Source organism: Sarcophilus harrisii, chromosome 3 (assembly GCF_902635505.1).
Source record: "Sarcophilus harrisii chromosome 3, mSarHar1.11, whole genome shotgun sequence".
Lineage (NCBI taxonomy): Eukaryota > Metazoa > Chordata > Mammalia > Dasyuromorphia > Dasyuridae > Sarcophilus > Sarcophilus harrisii.
The window spans coordinates 361,207,201-361,225,563 of NC_045428.1; the positions used below are offsets into that span (position 1 = coordinate 361,207,201).

Genomic DNA, 18,363 nt, shown 5'->3' on the forward strand with positions numbered 1-18,363 from the left:
CAGTCTGTCTGCTTGTGACTGAATCTGTCTATCCCATCTCTGTCTCATTTTTTACCTTTATTCTCTGCCTTTCTGTCTGCACTTACCTGTCCTGTTGGCTCTGTCTCTGTTCTCTCACTCTCTACCTGCATGGTCACCTGTTTTTTCCTTTGTCTCTCTGCTTGTACATGCTTCTGTCTACTTTTTGCCACCATTTCTTGCCTTTTCTTTGTCTCTCCTTTCTCTTTAAATCTAACCCCAAAGTCTCTGTTCTCTTACCATAGACATACTTTTATATCCTCACTGCCTCTCCCTAGGAACTCTGAAGGTGGGGCTGAGAGGGTGGTATGTGGGAAAAAGGGAGTATTTCCTTCAGGTGACTGATAGGTCACAGGGGGCACACACATTTCCAGTTTCACATTCTGGGAGTGTTACTAGAATTAAACCAACCAGGAGCTATATGTGCCCCCCTGCTATTAACCCTCTGTCCTATTACAGTACAGATAATTTATGCCTCTATGTCTGTGGCAATATGTTGCCATAACCTGGGTCATTTCCTCATTTAATATCTTCCATAAACTTTAATAAACCTTTCCTGGAATAGAGTAGCTCTTCTCTAAAGTGGTGTCTTCTTGGAAGGCTGGGAATAAGATGAGGGAAAAGGGGAAAGGAGAGACATTGATGTGGACTGGACTGAGCAGGGTGAAGGGTAAGGTCACTGGATTTGGAATCAGAGGGCCTGGCTTTGCTCTGCTATTTATTAAGCTTATGATCTTTGGCAAGTCACTTGGTTAAATCTGAACCTCAGTTTCCCCATGGGTAAATTAAAGGAGCTGTCACTAGATGGTCTCTGGTATCCTTTTTAATTTTGACCTTCTATGACTTGGGGTCCCAGTTGCTGGGTGGAGGGGCTAGGTATTTAGCCAGACTGCTGGGTAACATATGTTTCCTTTCCTGTTCTGGAACTCCTTCGGGCTGCCCGGTACAGTGTGCCAGATACTCCCAAAGGGGGTAGTAGCTGTCTTGGGACCTTCTTCTAGCCCTGCCTCCAGCTCCATCATCAGCAACATCTGTGGGGAGAAGGAGGTAAGTGCTGGGTCTGGGGAGATGGAAGAGGGAATAGGATAGATGATGAGCGATGTGTCCAACTGTTAGAGATAAGCATGTCTTAAAATAGAAATCTCTGAAGTGTTTAGGAAGGAAGTGGTTATAGAATCATAAATGTTTCTGGCTAGAAGGGCCCTCAGACACTCTTTCTGGATTCTATCCATGTACCTCTAAGTAGGAACATATACTACTTCCCTGCAAAATGGGGAGCTGTGAAAGATGTCCAGAATGAGAAATCTCCTTTTTCTCTGTGAGTGACTTGCCAAGCCAAGAAGTCATTCCTCAAGTCTAACTTGAATTCCTCCTGCTTTAGCTTCATTTATTCTACTTCTATCCTTGGAGAGGGATGGACCCAAACCATTTATTTATTTTTGTGAGAGATAAAAATCCCTGGCAAGAAACTATCAGTGATTATAGCTGTCCTTAGTATCACAGAGGCTGAAAAACCAGGACTCTCCCTTTTGGGAGTTTTTACCCCTATAAACCCCGACTGCATTAACCCTGTCATGGAAAATGAAAGCAGGCACATATTACCATAGCTGTCTCTCATGAGGTTGATGTCTCATCCCTTCTTTGTATCCTTGCCCAGAGGAAAGATTTTTCTTTCATTTGATTCCAAGTTTACAATAGAAAAACACTTTACCCATACACTAACAAAAACAAGTTTTTACTAGCAGGGAAAGAAGGGTAGTTCTCTCATACCACTCTCTGGCCAATAACCCATTCTACAGTCAATCACCTTTCACCCTTCCATCTAGGTAAAACAATTTTGCTTCTTCAAGGGTTCCATTTTTCAACCTTTTATCTTGTCCACTGCTGGACTGTCTCCCAGCCCTTCTGCCATCAATCAATCAGTCAATTCAAATGGGCACTTGGAAGGACTGCCTTGTGTTGAATTAAGCGGAATGATAGCATCTTAGATTAACAGGCTATATGTCTCTTTCTGTTCTTCAGATCCCTTCTATTTTGAAGGGGATTGTTTATAGAAGGGTCAAAGGATACTAAATTGGTGGAAAAGACCTGAGGCTTTTAGCAGACTACAAGCTCCAGATGAGTCAAGGGTATGTCATGGTAACCAAAATAGCTGATACAATTTGGAGCTACATTAATAAAAGGGCAGTGTTTAGCAAGAAAGATCTATAGTCCCTCTGCTCTGGTCAAGCCACATCTGGAGCAATGGGTTCAGGTCTGGGCAGTGCATTCTGGGAAGGACTTTCATATGCTATAACACATCCAGAATAGGGTAACCATAAATAGTAGGAGGATTAAGATTAGTCCATCTAGGGACTGGGGAAAAGAATGAAAGATCTTTAGAACAGATTTAGCAAAGATAAGATTCCTACTTTTGAATATTTGTCAAAAGGAAGAAGAATTAAACTTACTGTGTTTGGCCCCAGAAGACAGAAACAGAGGCAGATTTGAGCTTGATGCGAGGGGAAACTCTCCCGCACAATTAAAAGCTCTCCATAGGTGGAAGGGACTGCTTTTGAGATTCAATGCATTCCTGATGCTGGGCAATCTTCAAGCAGGGGCTGGCTGAAGACCTATCTGGGGTGTTTTAGAGGACACTTGCTCTAGTCTGAATTGGGTAATGAGGATCTATCTCTGAAGTCCTGATAGTCCGTGATTAAAAGGTTTGGAACTAAAGAAGAAACAAGAAAAGCCCCTTTCTCTTTCTTCCTCTCCAATGTTCCCCTTCCCTCTTCCTCAGAAGAGGTGGGAGACTGTGGGTGACAATCCTGCAAATAACATCAAATTTTTCAATAAGTTAGTTTTGCTTGAATTTTTCTTTTTTAAAAAATATTTTTTCATTCATTATAATTATAATGGAGGAGGAAGGAACTTACTCTTATAATGGATGGCTTTCTGGGTGAGGTTGGAGAAGGATATAATGGAAAATGTAGGTGATGAAAAATGGAAGACCAAAGAATATTTGTTTAAAAGAAAGATCAGGAACTGCCAAGCTTTGGGATCCTTGGTGAAGAAAGGACCATCTCTTTATTTTTCAGACTCTCTGTATAAGTCTTTATCCTCAGTAGGTCTTTTCCCTTTTTCTATATGGCCCTAAGAAAGAGAATGAGTTTTTTGAAACAGGGTAGAATATTCTTCCCAGAGCAGCTCGGGAACATACAAAGGAGGTCAGGCCATTGGGCAAAGAGTCCTAGATGATCCTCTGGCCCTAGCCCTCCCCACGACATGCTTCATTACCTCCTCACTCCCATTTCAGCTCCCCCTAGAACCCCTGCAGGTCTTCCTGCTCCTTTAAAGACAGTGGGAGGCCATCAGCACTTGGTGCCTCAGCTGAATATTTATTCCCCCTGTTCCCTGGAATGTAGCACTTCTTCTGTCCACATTCTGATTTATTAACTGCAAATGAGCATATTATTAGGATTTCTTACCATAGGTCCATTAGCCTCTCTCAGCCTGACAGCATCAAGGACCCTCCCCAAGAAGAACCAGTTATATAAGCCTCTTTGAGTCTCCTTAGCTTTCCAAAGATCTCTCTGATATGAGTGAATTTCTTCAAAAATTTAAAATAGTATTCTCATGGTGGCTCACAGGATTGTGGATTTAGAACTGGAAGGAGTCATAGGGATCAGCTAGTCTAATCCCTTAATTTTCCAAAAGAGGAAACTGAGGCTCAATGAGGTTAAGTGATTTAACTACTGTCACAGAGGTTGAATAGGTAGGGTATAAAATAAGGATTTCTGACCCCTTATGCATGCAGTACTATACATATTTTTTCTTTCTCCTTCACTTGCCTTTGGACAGGAAGAAGGACCCTTGAAGCTACAAATATATCTTCAACAAAGGAATTTTTTTTTCTGCCACAATCTTTCAGATGTAGTATCTAAACAAGTTTGACCATTAGAAAATTCTTCCTGATTTCTTGCTTAAATTTTTTTTGCTTCAAGGAAAATGTCAGCTCAAATCTACAACAGTCTTGTTAGTCCAAAAATGACAGTGGTCTTGTCCAAATGAGAGTGCCAAAAGAGAGGTTTTTCTTCCCTTCTCTCTCTTTCTCCTTTTTATCATTCCCCTCTCTTTTTATAATTCCTCTCTCCTCTACCCCCTGCTCTCTCCTTTTCTCTGGGTTCTTGGACCGTCATTTCATTGCCACTCATATTCCCCACTCCCATTGCTGGCTGGCATTCCACTTGGCAGGCAGTTTGTCCCTGCCAGCTCTTCCTTTAACCCATGTTGGCATGGAGAGGCCTGAGGGAGGGACTTCACTTCTATCTTCCCTTGGCCTAACAGTTCCTTATAGTATCAGTAGCATTGCTCCATGATCATTACTGATTCTTTGTTTGGCCACATTCCTTCAATATCAACCTTCTTCCTCAGACCAGATTATGCATTTCTTTAAATATTTTATAAGGCTGAATTGCCGTATGCTGATCTCTCTCAGCTCTGGGGGAAAGAAATAGAGCTCTTACTGAAGCTTCATTTCTTTAAAGGCTGATAATATCTCTGCAGCCCTTGCTGGACCCTTTTCTACTTCAATGCCCTCTCTTCCCCCTCCTGCTTCCTCCCACAGTAGACCTGGCTGGAATGCGATTTTCACTTTCAAATCAATTGCTGATTGATCTTTGTCATACATAGAAAATCACAGGACTCAGACAGTGTCCAATCCTTTCTTCCCCAATCCAATAAGGGCAGGCTGGGTCTTTTCACAATCCCATCAGGCTCATTTTCAACATGCATATCTATTATGTAACCCTAGGGAGATGCACACATGGCACCATAACACACAGCCTTGGTCACCCCTTATGGCACCCTAGATGATCTTCCCCTAATCTATTATGGAATCCAGAACTTGGGGAGATAAAATGAATATTGCCTACAGCCAATTTCACTGTTGTGATCACTTAGATCCTGAATTGTCCCTAGAATATAATAAATTGAATAATTCCTACAAGGCCTAAATTAAGGGTGGGGGTGCTTGCTAGGTAGTGATTTAAAAAAAAAACCAAACTTGGAAGCTGCAGGTAGAGGAGATTACAACAAAAAAGGGTATTAAAACAGATTCAAGTATGGCGTCATTATAACCTCCATCACATATATTCCCTTCTACTTCCTCTTTTTTATCTCTCTCTCTCTCTTTTTTTTCTCTCTTCTCTCTCTCTCTTCTTTCTTCTCTCTTTTCTCTTCTCTCTCTGTTTTTCTCTCTCTCCTCTCTCTTGCTCTTTTTCTCTCTCTCTTTTCTCTCTTCTCTCTCTTTCTGTCTCTCTATCTCTCTGTCTCTGTCTCTGTGTGGATCTGTTTCTGTCTCTCTCCCCCAGGCTTGGGGTCTTTTATTCTTATTTGATTATTATTACTTCTTCTCAAAAATACCCTTGCTATTATTCATTGTAATAAGAACCACAGATTTTCAGAGTTGGAAAGAATATTAAAGATTATCCAGTCCAACCATTACCAGGAATTTTCTTTCTGTCCTGTCCTCCATGACAAGTAATCATCTAGCCAACCATTATCTCTCTCACCTGGTTAAAAACAGTGAAGGGGATAGGAAGAAGAAAAGAGAGGGGTACCTACCAAATAACATCTAGAAATATCCCTATCTCTCCTCTCATACTCTGTCACAGCTTTTGTAGCACTTTTCCATAAGCTGCCAGCCTCCTTTACGCCACCTTGAGAACCAAAATGAAAATAATTGTTTCTTTTTTATCTGTGACCTAATTGTTAATCCCTTTTAGGACCAGAAAACCCCTCCCTCACTTCAGTGGAAAACCACAAACCTTCCCTTCCCCAGACTCCTAGGGTGCAAGAAGATACTCTGTCAGAGTTAGGCAGGAGAGCCTCTAGTGAGCTAGCTGGAGTCCACATTGCTCCAGGCACCAGGACTGAGGGCACCAAAATGAAATCAAGTCAGATAGCAGCTTATAACTCTTTCACTTTCCTATTACCTACCAAATAGCTTAAGCCTCCAATAAAGCAGCCATCACAGCCTGTTAAATGCATCTTCCCGTGAGAGGAAAGGAAAGGGAGGTAGAGAGTGATGGCTCCCGGAAATGTCAGGATTAGATGCAAAGGGGACCTGACATTGTTCTAATGAAGCCAAAGCAGATATTTATTTACCTGGCTCTATTGGGGAGCTTGCAAATAATTTCTCAGTCCACAGCACCTCTTCTCTCCAGTGTATTATTACCCAGAGACACCTTGAATGTTCCCCTCAACATCCATAGAAATTTGAAGTTGGCTACCTAACCAGTTGAATCACATGGGAGCAGGGGTACAGCGGGGGTGAGGTACACTAGGGGAGGAGAATTTCTCTCTAAGCCATCTCTCCATGGTGACCACAGTGCCTTCCTCCCCAGCCATGGCTCTATAGATTTTGATTTGATCTCTCTTTTCTTCCTCTTTCTCCTTCTCTTTTTCTTTCTCTCACACACATCTGTTCTAAATGATTAACTACAAATGAAATATTCTTAGGATTCTTCCTTCAAGAGCTATTAGTTTCCCTGCCTTACTGTGAATTCTTCTGTAGATAAGAAAGAATCTATTCTCTTTGCCCCAGGTTCCCAGCATCAGCTTCTACCCTTGCTGTCTATGTGTACAGGTCTCGAGGTGCTTCTTGTCTGGTCTCTATTCATCTTAGAAGCTCCAAAAATTTGACCCAATCTTCTTCATCTTCCCCCCTCCTTTATCTGTTTCTGTGTATGACTCCATCCCTCTCTGTCTCTCCAACTGCTCTTTGTTTCTCTGCTCTGCCTCTCTACATCTCTGTGTCTCTTTCTGTCTGTTTCTGTCTTCCTGCTTTTCTCGTTCTGTGTCTATCTCTCTTTGTTTCTGTCTCTATGTGTGTCCCTCTGTGTGTCTCTGTCCCTGTCTCTCTCTTTCTCGCTGTCTCTCATCTCTTTGTGTCTCTGTTTCTCCCTGTCTCTGTCTGTCTGTCTCTCTCCCCATCCCTCTCTCCAGCTCTTTGTTATCTGTCAGTCTTTCCTCTTAGGTTCCCCTTGTCTTCTTCTCCCCCTCCACCATGGAGCAAAGGAGAATCTACTTCTTAATTGAAGAAATACATCTTCTGCTTTATCTCACAGATCTCTCTCTCTCTCTCTCCCCTTCTCCCTTTTCATTCTGATCCCTCCTCTTCCTTGTCCCACTCATGTTCTCCCCTCCATCCCAGGTGCCCCATTTCAAAGTGGCCCCTGAGGAATTTGTGAAGTTGCAGTCCCAGAGATTCACCACCCTGAACCTCCATCCCAGCAACACGGACATCAGCGTGGCAGTCGCTGGAATCCTGAGGTTTTTCAACTGCACCACAGCCTGCCTCATCTGCGCCAAAGCAGAATGTAAGTTTCCTGAGATTTGGAGTTACCATCTTCAGTCAATACAGCCTGAATGCTTCTGCACCCTCTTTTGAGTATCCCCAAGACAGGAGGATGGAGAGAGGAGGGTGACTGATTTGGAAAGTTAAGCCTGATAAACAGGACATATAACCAAAAGGCTGTGTGTGTATGTGTGCTGTCTATGTCTGTGTGCATGTTTACATGTGTGCATGTGTGTGTATCTCACTCCAAAGCCAACTACACGTGTATGAGAAGAACACATGTTTTAGGTCATAGAAAAGCAAACGAACAGCTAAGACTCTTTGCATCTGCAAACTCAATTCCTGCTTCATTGTTAGGAAGATACAAAAAGAGAGAGAGAAATTGGATGCATTTGTAGTTGATGGTTTGAAGAGCATCTTTCCCTGGAGAGTGGGTTTTGCTGATGGAATGAGGTCTGAGGTCAATTCCTGATAAAGTATTTTTTTTAATGCAGGTTTTGGAAATGCATTTTCTCTGACTCTCAGACAATTTGTGACACAAATTCAGCATTTATAAGATTTAGCTAACATAATCCAGCTCCTTCCAGCACACACTCACATCTGTGTGCTTAAGACAGTTCCCCACACTTGGTCATGCAGATGCTGACCACTGGCTGTTGCTAGAGTACCAGACTTGCACTGCAAGTCAGTCTCAACATGGCCTGCGTGTCTTTAGGGCCTGCATTTTTATATACTTGGGTGCTACTTCTCAGCATTTCTGCCTTTCAGAGTAGTCGTATACCTGCAAAAACTGGACAAATCAGTTATCTTCACACCACCAAAAATAGATACATTTGTTTTTACCATGTTGTGTTTTCTACTGTCCACTTGTATTCATTCATTCATATAAGTATGACAGATCCATTTAGTGGGTTTTTTTGTTTTGTTTTGTTTTGTTTTTACTATTTTATGACTGTTGCCCCCTAACTATATAGGGAGGGCAGCATTCACCTCTAGCATAGATAGACCATGGGTATATTCACTCATTCAAACAAATGAATACAATAGATCCCTTTGTTTTTTACCATGTTTTGGTTATTGCCCTTCACCTGTGAATTTAATAATTTATATAAACATGACAGTCCCATTTGTTTTTACCATGGTATGGTTAATGCTTTCCACTTGTGTATTCATTCATCTATCCATTCATTCATTCATTTGTTCATTTACTCATTCATACATACATGATAGGTCCATTGTTTTTTAACCTGTTGGGTTTGCTGATCTCTACCTGTATTTTCATTCATTCTTAATTCATGCAAACATGATAGCTCCATTTTGCCATGCTGTTTGGTGTCATCTATCTGTATTTTCATTCATTCATTCATTCATTCGTTTATTCACTTATTCATTCATTCATACAAACATGATAGGTCCATTTGTTTTTACCATTGTTGTATTTGCTGCCCTCTACTTGTATTTTTCATTCATTCATATACATATGATAGATCCATTTGTTTTGTGCCATATTGTGTTTACTGCCCCTCACAAGTGTGTTCATTCATTTATTCATACAAACAAATTAAGCCTTTCTATGGTATGCTGGGCATTGTGTAGAATACAAAGATGTATAAGCCATCCCTTTCTCTCAAGGAGTTTCTAGTCTAATTAGAGAAAGAAGTTATGTTGAGACAAATAAAACCAGGCATGAAATTCCACACACATGAAATGCTCACACTCAAATATATCAGCACACACACACACACACACACACACACACACTAAATAAAAAGCTGCAGTGGAAAGAAATGATTTTAGTCAAGAGCTATGTTATAAACACAGGTTTCCTATTTACTTTGTGACCCTGAACTTTTCTGAGGCTAAGTTGTCTTATCTGGGGACATGGGAATAATTATGACCAAACTACCTACCTTCCAAGGTATATGTGAAAGAATGTGTGTAAAGTGCTTTGTTACCATAAAGCTCTATGCAAGTACAAATTTTATTATTCTAATAGCTGGTGATCTTACAGTGATGTTGCAAAGCAGTATTTCTTAAATGTTAAAAATACTCCAAACAATAATAGCCTAGAGCAGGTAAAAAGAGATCATTATGGGCTCCACTAGAAAGGGAGTCACCTTTATATAGTAGGGGGAACTTCATCTATACAGACTGAATACAGACTGTATCTCCTTGAGGACAGGTTCATTTAAATTTTTTTTGGTCTTTATACACCACCCCCCTTTACCTAACCCAGCACCTGGCATTGGTTATTTGTTTGATTGGTTTGAAGTTAAGAAGACCATGAGTTCAAATTCCTTATCTAGTACTTACTGTGCCTACAGAAGAATTATAACTTCTCGGATTTTTGGTTTCCTCATGTATAAAGAGGAAGATCCATTGAGATAGGGACTGTAAAGCATTCTGCAAATTTTAAAACACCACACAAATATCACGTTATTACTTAGCTATATCAAAAGGAGAAGAAAGATTTCTAGCTAAGGAGAAAATTCAAGAGGTAAAAATGTTCACAGTGTATTCAGAGGGCAACAATTGGACCAACCTCCCTGGAGTAGAAAAAGATAAAGTGATTTTAGACACTCATTCATTGAATGTTTAATAAGGTATGTTGTGGACTGAGCAATGGTAAAGTAAGGTCAAGGGAGCTCCAAAGTGAGATAAGGCATGGCTTCTCCTTTTAAGGAGCTTTCATACTTGCTAAGTATTAAAGTGCCCAAGTAGTAAAGTATAATTTATGAAATCAATCAATCAATAAAAATTTATTAAAGTATCTACTATGTGTAGGTTCTATGTTAGATGCTGAGGAAGTAAAGACAAAAAACAAGGAAATAATAAGTTCTTGAACTCAAGGAGCTTACATGCTATCAGAGAGATAAATGCCTACATAAGCATATGTAAAAACAAAATAAATGCAAAGTAATTGGAGAGAGAGAGCCCTAGAAGCTGGGGGATGGGGATCAGGAAAAGCTTTCATGATAAGTAGGTTTAGGGGGTTAATAAATGTGTTGTGTGAGACTTAAAATGGGGATTAAAAAAGGGTTAGTAAAGGGGCCATGGCATTGGAACTGGAATTCAAAGAATGCCTTAGAATTCAACAAGTGAGGAAAGAAAATGAGGACATGCCAGAAATTGGGGACTGAGTGAGCAAAGGCATGGAAGAACCCTAAGTTTGCTAAGTAGATCCTTCTAACTGAAGCCCAAAAAAGCAATTTAAGATAAGGCTATACAGGTACAGTGGCATCATTTTTAGATTTCAGAGGACTTTGGATGTCAGGGTAAGGAGTTTGGATTCTTTTTCTGGATTCCAGTGACTCTCAATCTTTTTGAACATGAGAACCCCTTTTTAATGTCAAAAAATTCATAGAGCTCCACATGATAATAGTTGAGCTATTACTTTCCATGAATTAAGGGAATATATTCAAGCTACTATGAATTCAGTAGTGCTTTTGAAGGAATTTATATTTTATTCATCATAGTAGTTTCTACACATTAAAAAAATAACAATATGGTTTAGACAGTGCTTATTCAGTCTATAAAAGTATACTTGCTTATTTATGATTAGCATATGAAATCCAGGATTCCGTATATAAACTGTATGATGATAACCACTTCTCTAGATGATGAGGAGTCATTGAGGATATTTAACAAATAAATGCCCTCCTAATTTGAGAAGAACTCTCACAAATATATGTCCCCTAATTTGAGAAGAACTATTTATGGCAGACATATTAGAAGGTTGGTATACTCCCAAATGTGCTCTTACCTCCTTCTGTATCCCATTTTTGGTGCTTTCATCTATCCACCTTGGGAATGGACATCGTTTGAAACCTGCTTTAAGATCTTCAAATGATAAGCCCTGCACAAGAGTTGATTGCCTTCTTGCCAGATTTACCCACTCTTCAGTGCCAAAATTTGGGCACATCTTACAGCTTAGAGCTCCCCACGCCCAGGATAGAGTACCTCTGTTCCTACAGAGACATTTGCAGCACTAATAATTTACAGCTTTTGCCCAGTAATCTTCCTCTTCAGAGCACTTTACTGACATTAACTAATTAACCCTCTAAACATCCCTACTGAGAAGGTAGTTTTAATCACCACTCTACTAACTGGGAAGCAGCTGCATAGTGGGGTCCAGGAACGTGGCCATGGGGGTGGTGAGCTGGAGACCTTCATTGGGGAGCTAATTAGGCTGGCCCCTGGCCCTTTCCTATAAACCAAAATTGACAGTGCCAAGGAAGCTAGGCATGCATAGAAACACATTGATAAACTCACCCAACAATCAGCAATTATTTACTGGGCACTGAGCATGTGTCAGTACTAAGCTAGGCAAGTATACATACAGAAGAAGTATGAGATACATTTCTGGTCCTCAAACACCACTAATGGTACACAAATCTCTTGGTATGGAAACTTTCTACACAAAAGCATCTTGACATTTTGTCTGTAACCTCAACAAGAGAATTCCCTGAGACATTAAATGGTTAAATGAATAACCCATCATCATGACACCACCAGGTGTCAGGGGAAACACTTGAATCCATTTCTCTTGAATTCCAGCAGGCTATTGACAGATCACAAATATTTTGCTTTTTACAAAGTTCTTTCTCCACACAGCACCACTAGAAGATAGGTATAGTTGCTCTCGTCTCTGTTTTGTAGGGGGGAAGCTGAGATTCAAAAAGATGAACTAATTTGCCCAGGGTCCTCCAACTAGTAATAAAAATATAGCATTTAAAATTTACCTTTACAAAGTTGTTTAAGTTTTACAAAATTCATATTGTACCTTAAGAGTAGCCATGAGTTCTCTGGATTTGTCAGAAGTTTTGACAGTTCCTAGATTCAATGCTCAATACCTCTATGGCTGTGAGCAAGACATTCCATTTCTATGAATTTCAGTTTACTTAAATTGAGAAGGCTGGATGAGTTCATGAATTTTGGTTATGTGGAATTAATTTTTGGTATATATATTTTAATATGATTGTCTTACTTTGTAATCCTATGTGTTATCTTTTTACATTCTAAAATATTATTCTGAGAAGGAATCTATAGACTTCACTAAACCAGAAAAGGGGTCTATGACCCCAAACATTAGGAACCCTTGATTGATCTCTTCAGTTTCTTCTAGCTCTAAATTATGAGCTTTTATGATTTTCACAATAACATATATATATGTATATATATATATATATATATATATATATATATATAGTGTGTGTGTGTGCATGTGTTGTACATGTGTATGTATATTGTGTTGGACATCTATATACAAGCCTCTCTATGAATCTCTGTGTCTCTCCTGGGTGTCCTTGCCTTACTCAGACTAGAAGTGCAGTAGCCATTCACAGACCTGATCCCACTATTGATCTGTTTCTGACTTAGACAGGTTCACACCTCCTTAGTTAGTTTTATGGCCTCTAGAACCATATTGGCCCCAGGTTTAACGTGGATACCTAATCAGCCTAACCCCCTGGCAGCTCACAACTCTTAAGCTCAATTCACTCACCTGCCTCAGCCTCTCAAGGAACAGAGATTATCTATAGGAGACAATATGCCTTGTTCATGATGATGATAATGATGATGGTAGTGGTGGTGGTAGCAGCAGCTGGCATTTCTATAATGTTTTAAAGTTTTAGGTGCAAGTGTTATTGCCTTTATTTTACAGATGAGGAATCTGAAGCTAAGGAAAGACTAAGTGACTTTCCCAACTAATAAAGTACAGTACTATAGGAATTCAAATGAAATGAGAGGTCAGTGCTCAGTGGAGTCTTCAGGAGAGGTCTCATGAAAGAGGGAGGAACTTAAGCTAGTTTTTATACTATTCACCAAGTAGCTCTCACTGAGCTACCTACTTCTAATTCTGTTGGACTTTGCCCAATTGTCTTTACAAACTCAAAGCTAGAAAAATGGAAGCTACTTACCCCATTCTCAGATTTGAAGAGCTACACCATTAGTGATAATTGTTGGTGTCATTGAAATAGAAAAAATTTCTTCCTGTATCAGAGCTGCCTCTTACTGTACCTGAGGGTATGGAGAAAAGGAGAGCAGAACTGATGAATCACAAAACTGTGACAACATGCTAAAAAATGATAAACCCATTGAGACAGAAGGGGAATTAAGGCAGACAGCCCAGCCTGGGCTGTCATCAGTTGGTGGATGCCTCTTCTATTTGGAAAACTTATCTATCAGTGGAGACCTTTAAGTGACACTGGTCCCCACTGGCCCCAAAGATCCGCATGGCAGAGCCCAGGCCCCATTAGGGAAAGATTGGATAGGGGACGAGAGGTTAAGGGGAGGAGTGAATTGAAAATCTAATCAAGGGAAGGAAAAAATGATCTGATATAAGACAGCTCCATTTCAAAGCTGGGAAGGGGACACTTTCCAGTCTGTCTCATTAATGCAGGGCTGAAAGACACTGCAAGTAGAATTAAGACGAGAAATCTAATTTTATTTCTCAGCCAGTGAAATTAGACATAACCCAGAACATTCCACAGGGAATCATGCCACTCACTCATTTGCTCATTCTTGATTTCTCCCAGAACATGGATTTTTAATAACTGGATTTTCATCTCATGGAAATGAATTGTGTTTGGCTAGGGAGAAATGTATATGTGTGTGTGAGAGTGCTTGTGTGGGTGGTTTTTTTAACTTTTAAAATTTAAAAGAAAAGAAAAAACTATCAGGAAGAAAAAAGGTATGATAGGAAAGGTAAGAAAGTTAGAATATGGCATCCCAGATTATACCCTAAAAGCCAAGTAGTAAATGGAGCTAATGCCCCTACCTTGGGTATCATACTAAATCTGGGGCTAATATGGTGCTGGAAGTCATCACACTAACTAAGGAGGTATAAACCAGTCTAAGTCAGAAACAGACCAATGTTTCATTTTATAGGGTATCTTCAGAACTCTCATATGATTCAGGTCATGGAGATCCATAAATATAGCTTATGTTACTTTTTATGCCTGTTTTTTTTTTCTTTTAGAAATCAGGGTGGTAGTCAGGGGAAAATTTTACTGTACTAGGAATAAGGTGTCCTGGGTTCTAGTTTGTGTTCAGTTGATTAACTTTAGTGACCTTAGACAAATCATTTAATTCCCCTAGTATTCAGTTTTCTCCTCTGCAAACTGAAGACTGTTGCAGTTTTAGCATTCTGTACTGGTTTGCTATAGTTTTCACATCTTCTTTTCTTGTGTACATATCTTCACCTCATCCCCTTATCCTGATTTCACTGGGAGCTTCGCAAAGGCAGGGACCTTATTTCTTCTTTTACCCTTCAGGACCAAGGACAGGGCTCTTCACACATGGGAAGTTCAGCTTTTAAAATGAGGCTCTGTTCTTAACAAAACACAAATACATTTAATGAGTACTTATGGTGAATGAATTGGTGGGGAATGTGGATAAGTATGTTTGGAGATCAGAAGGGAGCAAAGGATACTGGATACCTGTATGAGGTGGAGAGAAGCAAGTTTCCAAATCTATAGAAGGAAACTGGTCCCTTGCCATCAGAGATGTATTTTGGAAGCCACTGGGCCTCACTGACATGCCGATCTAGCTGGGCTCATCACTTTCCTCCTCATCTCACTCAAAGCAGATACTGACTAGATTCTAAAGGAGAAATGAAACATTTGATTTTAAGAAATTCCCAGCCATCAATTAGTTCTGAGACACTTCCAAGCTCTATATCTTGTGATCCCTTTTCCAAAAGTATCTCATTCATCCTCCCCATGTATCCTCCATTCACCCTCTTATTCTGTAGTTACCCTGACACCAAGGAAGGATCTGTACCAGCTCTCATTTTTCTTCATTTTATCAAGAGAAGAAATGAGGTCCAAGAATATAACATGTACCATGAATAAGAGAGCTGGGCACCTTTGTCAACTGTCCCTTCTTGTTATCTTAGAAAATGTCAGACTTGTAGCCAAGTTTTTTGAGTGGGAGATGGTCTAGTTTTACTGTGCATAATCACTGGAAATAGAGCTAATGCCCCTGCCTTGGGCCAATCCTTGACAAAACAGTGAATTTATTGTGCTCCATGGTAAGACTGAAATTTGCTCCTATGTAAAAATCTTCTCATTTTCCTTAAATTTTTCTAGAACATATCATTTAATGTATCCATTGATCTCATAATCTTACCTTATATTATTGTAGTTTATGGACATGTTTCATTCCCCACTTCACTCCAGTACACTAAAAGTTCCTTGATGTTAGGTCTTTTTTTCATCTTTATAGATCTAGTACCATATAGAGCAAGTACTTTAAAGTATTTGTTACATTGAATTGTTCTTTGCAATCTCCCCTTACTTGTCCATTTTTATGCCTCTCCTTTTTCATAACCATCCCTTTTCTAATCTCTGGCAGTCACCTCATAATCTTTCCCCCTATGAAAAGTTGCTCTCTCAAGAAATAATTTGAAACTCATTCATACTTAGTTCTAAGTAACTGGTGAGTTTTAGTGTGACATCCCTCTCAGAGTTATTTGTATTTTAGCAGGACTCGGGCACAATTTTCAGTATTAGCTTCAGCATAAGGTGGAAGAAGGCATAGTTTGGAATAAGGCAAGGGAGGAGTTGTTTCTGGTCTTTGAAAATCTCTGCCCCTATGTAATGTTATTTTACCTACTTCAGTAACTGAACTTATTATTAGGACTCCTTTGTTCCTCTTCAGCTCCTGGGAGGCAACTTGCCTCCTCCTCCCCAGAATAAGTAACCTGCTGAGTCTTTCATAGATATATCCCTCCTGCTCATCCTACTGCACTGCTAGACTCACCTAGTACTCAGAACAGAATGAATGAAGCAAGAAGTAGATTCTGGATGTGGAAATAGCTATTCCAGGCGGACTGGGATTGGGGGGAGAAGAAGGAAAGGGGCAGCAAATCTAAAAGACAGGAGAAGCTTTGCTTTGATACCTTCAGTCAAAATAACTCATGGTCACTTCACTGATCTCTAAACCACCAAAAATCAAACAAGGAATTCCAGCAAGTAAATAAAAGTGATAGAAACTTCCAAGTTGGTATGCACATGAAATCAGCTTTCTTCTGATGTCCTGGGTAAGAGGTAACCCTTAATTTTCTTAATTTATTTTCTGGGCTTTTGTTTCTTCCCAGGGAGAATCAAAATTCTAGGTGGACCTGGGCCAGTTGGTCTTTTTTACTCCATTTTCTCTATCACTGTGATTCACTTGTTGAATCCAGTTCCACAGAATTAAATTCAATTCAGTTTCAGATCAGTTCATGAAATAATGAGTGTGTTTTATTCTGTGAAGATACAGAGAATTATGAAGTATTATTTCTATTTTGGAGGAATCTATAGGCTAGGTAGGATGACAAGACCAATACATAGGAAACAGAGAAAAATAAATCACAATAAAATATAGAAAGTTTCATTTACTTTAAGTTTTACAACTGAACACACATTTATTAAATAAATTAAATAGGGCATAGTGGATAACATGCTGGGTTTGAAACAGGAAGACCTGGGTTCAGATTTCACCCCCTGATGTTTACTAGTTTTGTATTCAGAGGGAAGTCCTTAATTCTCAGTGCCTCAATTTATTTCTCTGTAAATAGGAAGGAGAAAGAGGGAGAGAGGGAAGGAAACAGACAGACAGAAAGAGACAGAGAGAGATAGAGAGACAGAGAGCCCAAAGATTAGATTGGAAGACTTTTAAAATTCTTTCCAGTTCTAAACCTAAGATAAATATCTGCTATGAGTAGAACATCATGCTAAGCTCTAGGGAGATATCAAATATAGATAAGATATAGTCTCTACATTCATGGAGTTTTTAGTGTGAACAGAGTGAGAAAATGCAAGCATGCAGGGGAAGAGAATACGCATTTATTAAACACCTACCAATGTTAGACACTGTGCTAAATATTTTACAAACATTATTCCATTTGATTTTCATGCATCATTCTGTAAATATAGCTACTTTTTAATCCTCATTTTTAGATGAAGAAACTGAGGCAGAGAGAGGGCCAAGGATGACACAGTTAATAAATGTTTGAGATCAGATTTGAATTCAGATCTTGATTCCGTGTTCATCTGTTGGTCCTTTGAGCCATCTAGCTATATCTATAAATAAAGTTGATTCTTATTTGGAATGGGGACCCAGAATTTTCTTCATGAGAGTGAATTCAGTATAGAGATGACATCTCCCCTGTGGAACTTACTGCCAGCTTTCTCCTGGGGGCAGTGAGAGCTTTCAAAGGGAGTGGGGCAGTTTTTTTTTTTAACGCTTCAATGTAATGTGAACAAGTTGGAGAAATGCTACTCTGGAGAGGAATTTTTGTCCTTATCCTGCCCTAACAGTTGTTGTTTATATTGTTTGTCCTTCATTCACAAATTGGACCACGATATCAGGGAGGTGATGCCATGATATGCAGATGAATTGGATTTAAGTGAGAGAGGGCTGTGCAAGATCATCTGCCTCAATTTCCTCTCTAGAACAATCTGGCTTTAGTGGCCAGATCTAGATTAGGATGACTAGATATGTTACTGGATGCAGTGGGAGACCTAGCCCTTTTAAAATAAGGTTATCTGTGTTACAAAGGTCTTTGCTTTCTACACCTCTAAAACTTAGCTAGAGACATAATTATCTCCATTTGTTTAGATAAGAAATTTGAGCCTCACAGAGATTAGAACTTGCTTAAAATTATGCAATTCATAAGAATCAGAACTGGGGCTCAAACCCAGATTCCTTAACTTCAGATCCAGTAGGACAAATGCCACTATATCAGAATATTAAATAAGTTTGACTGCAGGGATCAAAATAAGCCATTTTTCCTGCATGACCTTGAAATTCATTTTCCTTTTTTGAAAATGTTGTTGCAGGATAAAAAAACTAGATGATCTTTGAGGTCCTTTCCCAACTTTAAATCCCTGATCCTATCATCTGAGAAGACTGTTAAAGAAGCAGAGGGAAGGGTAGTTTGGAGAGTGGGAGTATATTGAGGCATGAGGGGGATAGTAGCCATGTATACCACACATTTGACAAGTCAGCATTACTAGAAT

General features: G+C 39.6%; 1 protein-coding gene across 3 annotated transcripts in view; it reads left to right on the forward strand.

Moving 5' to 3' along the window:
* GRIK4 (glutamate ionotropic receptor kainate type subunit 4) overlaps positions 1–18,363 on the forward strand; it is a 670,650-nt gene that overhangs the window by 410,964 nt on the left and 241,323 nt on the right. For all 3 annotated transcript variants that reach the window (XM_031960162.1, XM_031960161.1, XM_031960163.1), the window contains 2 exons: positions 968–1,065; positions 7,214–7,379. In XM_031960162.1, coding sequence (XP_031816022.1) covers positions 968–1,065; positions 7,214–7,379 — 264 coding nt within the window. The remainder of the gene's footprint in view (positions 1–967; positions 1,066–7,213; positions 7,380–18,363) is intronic.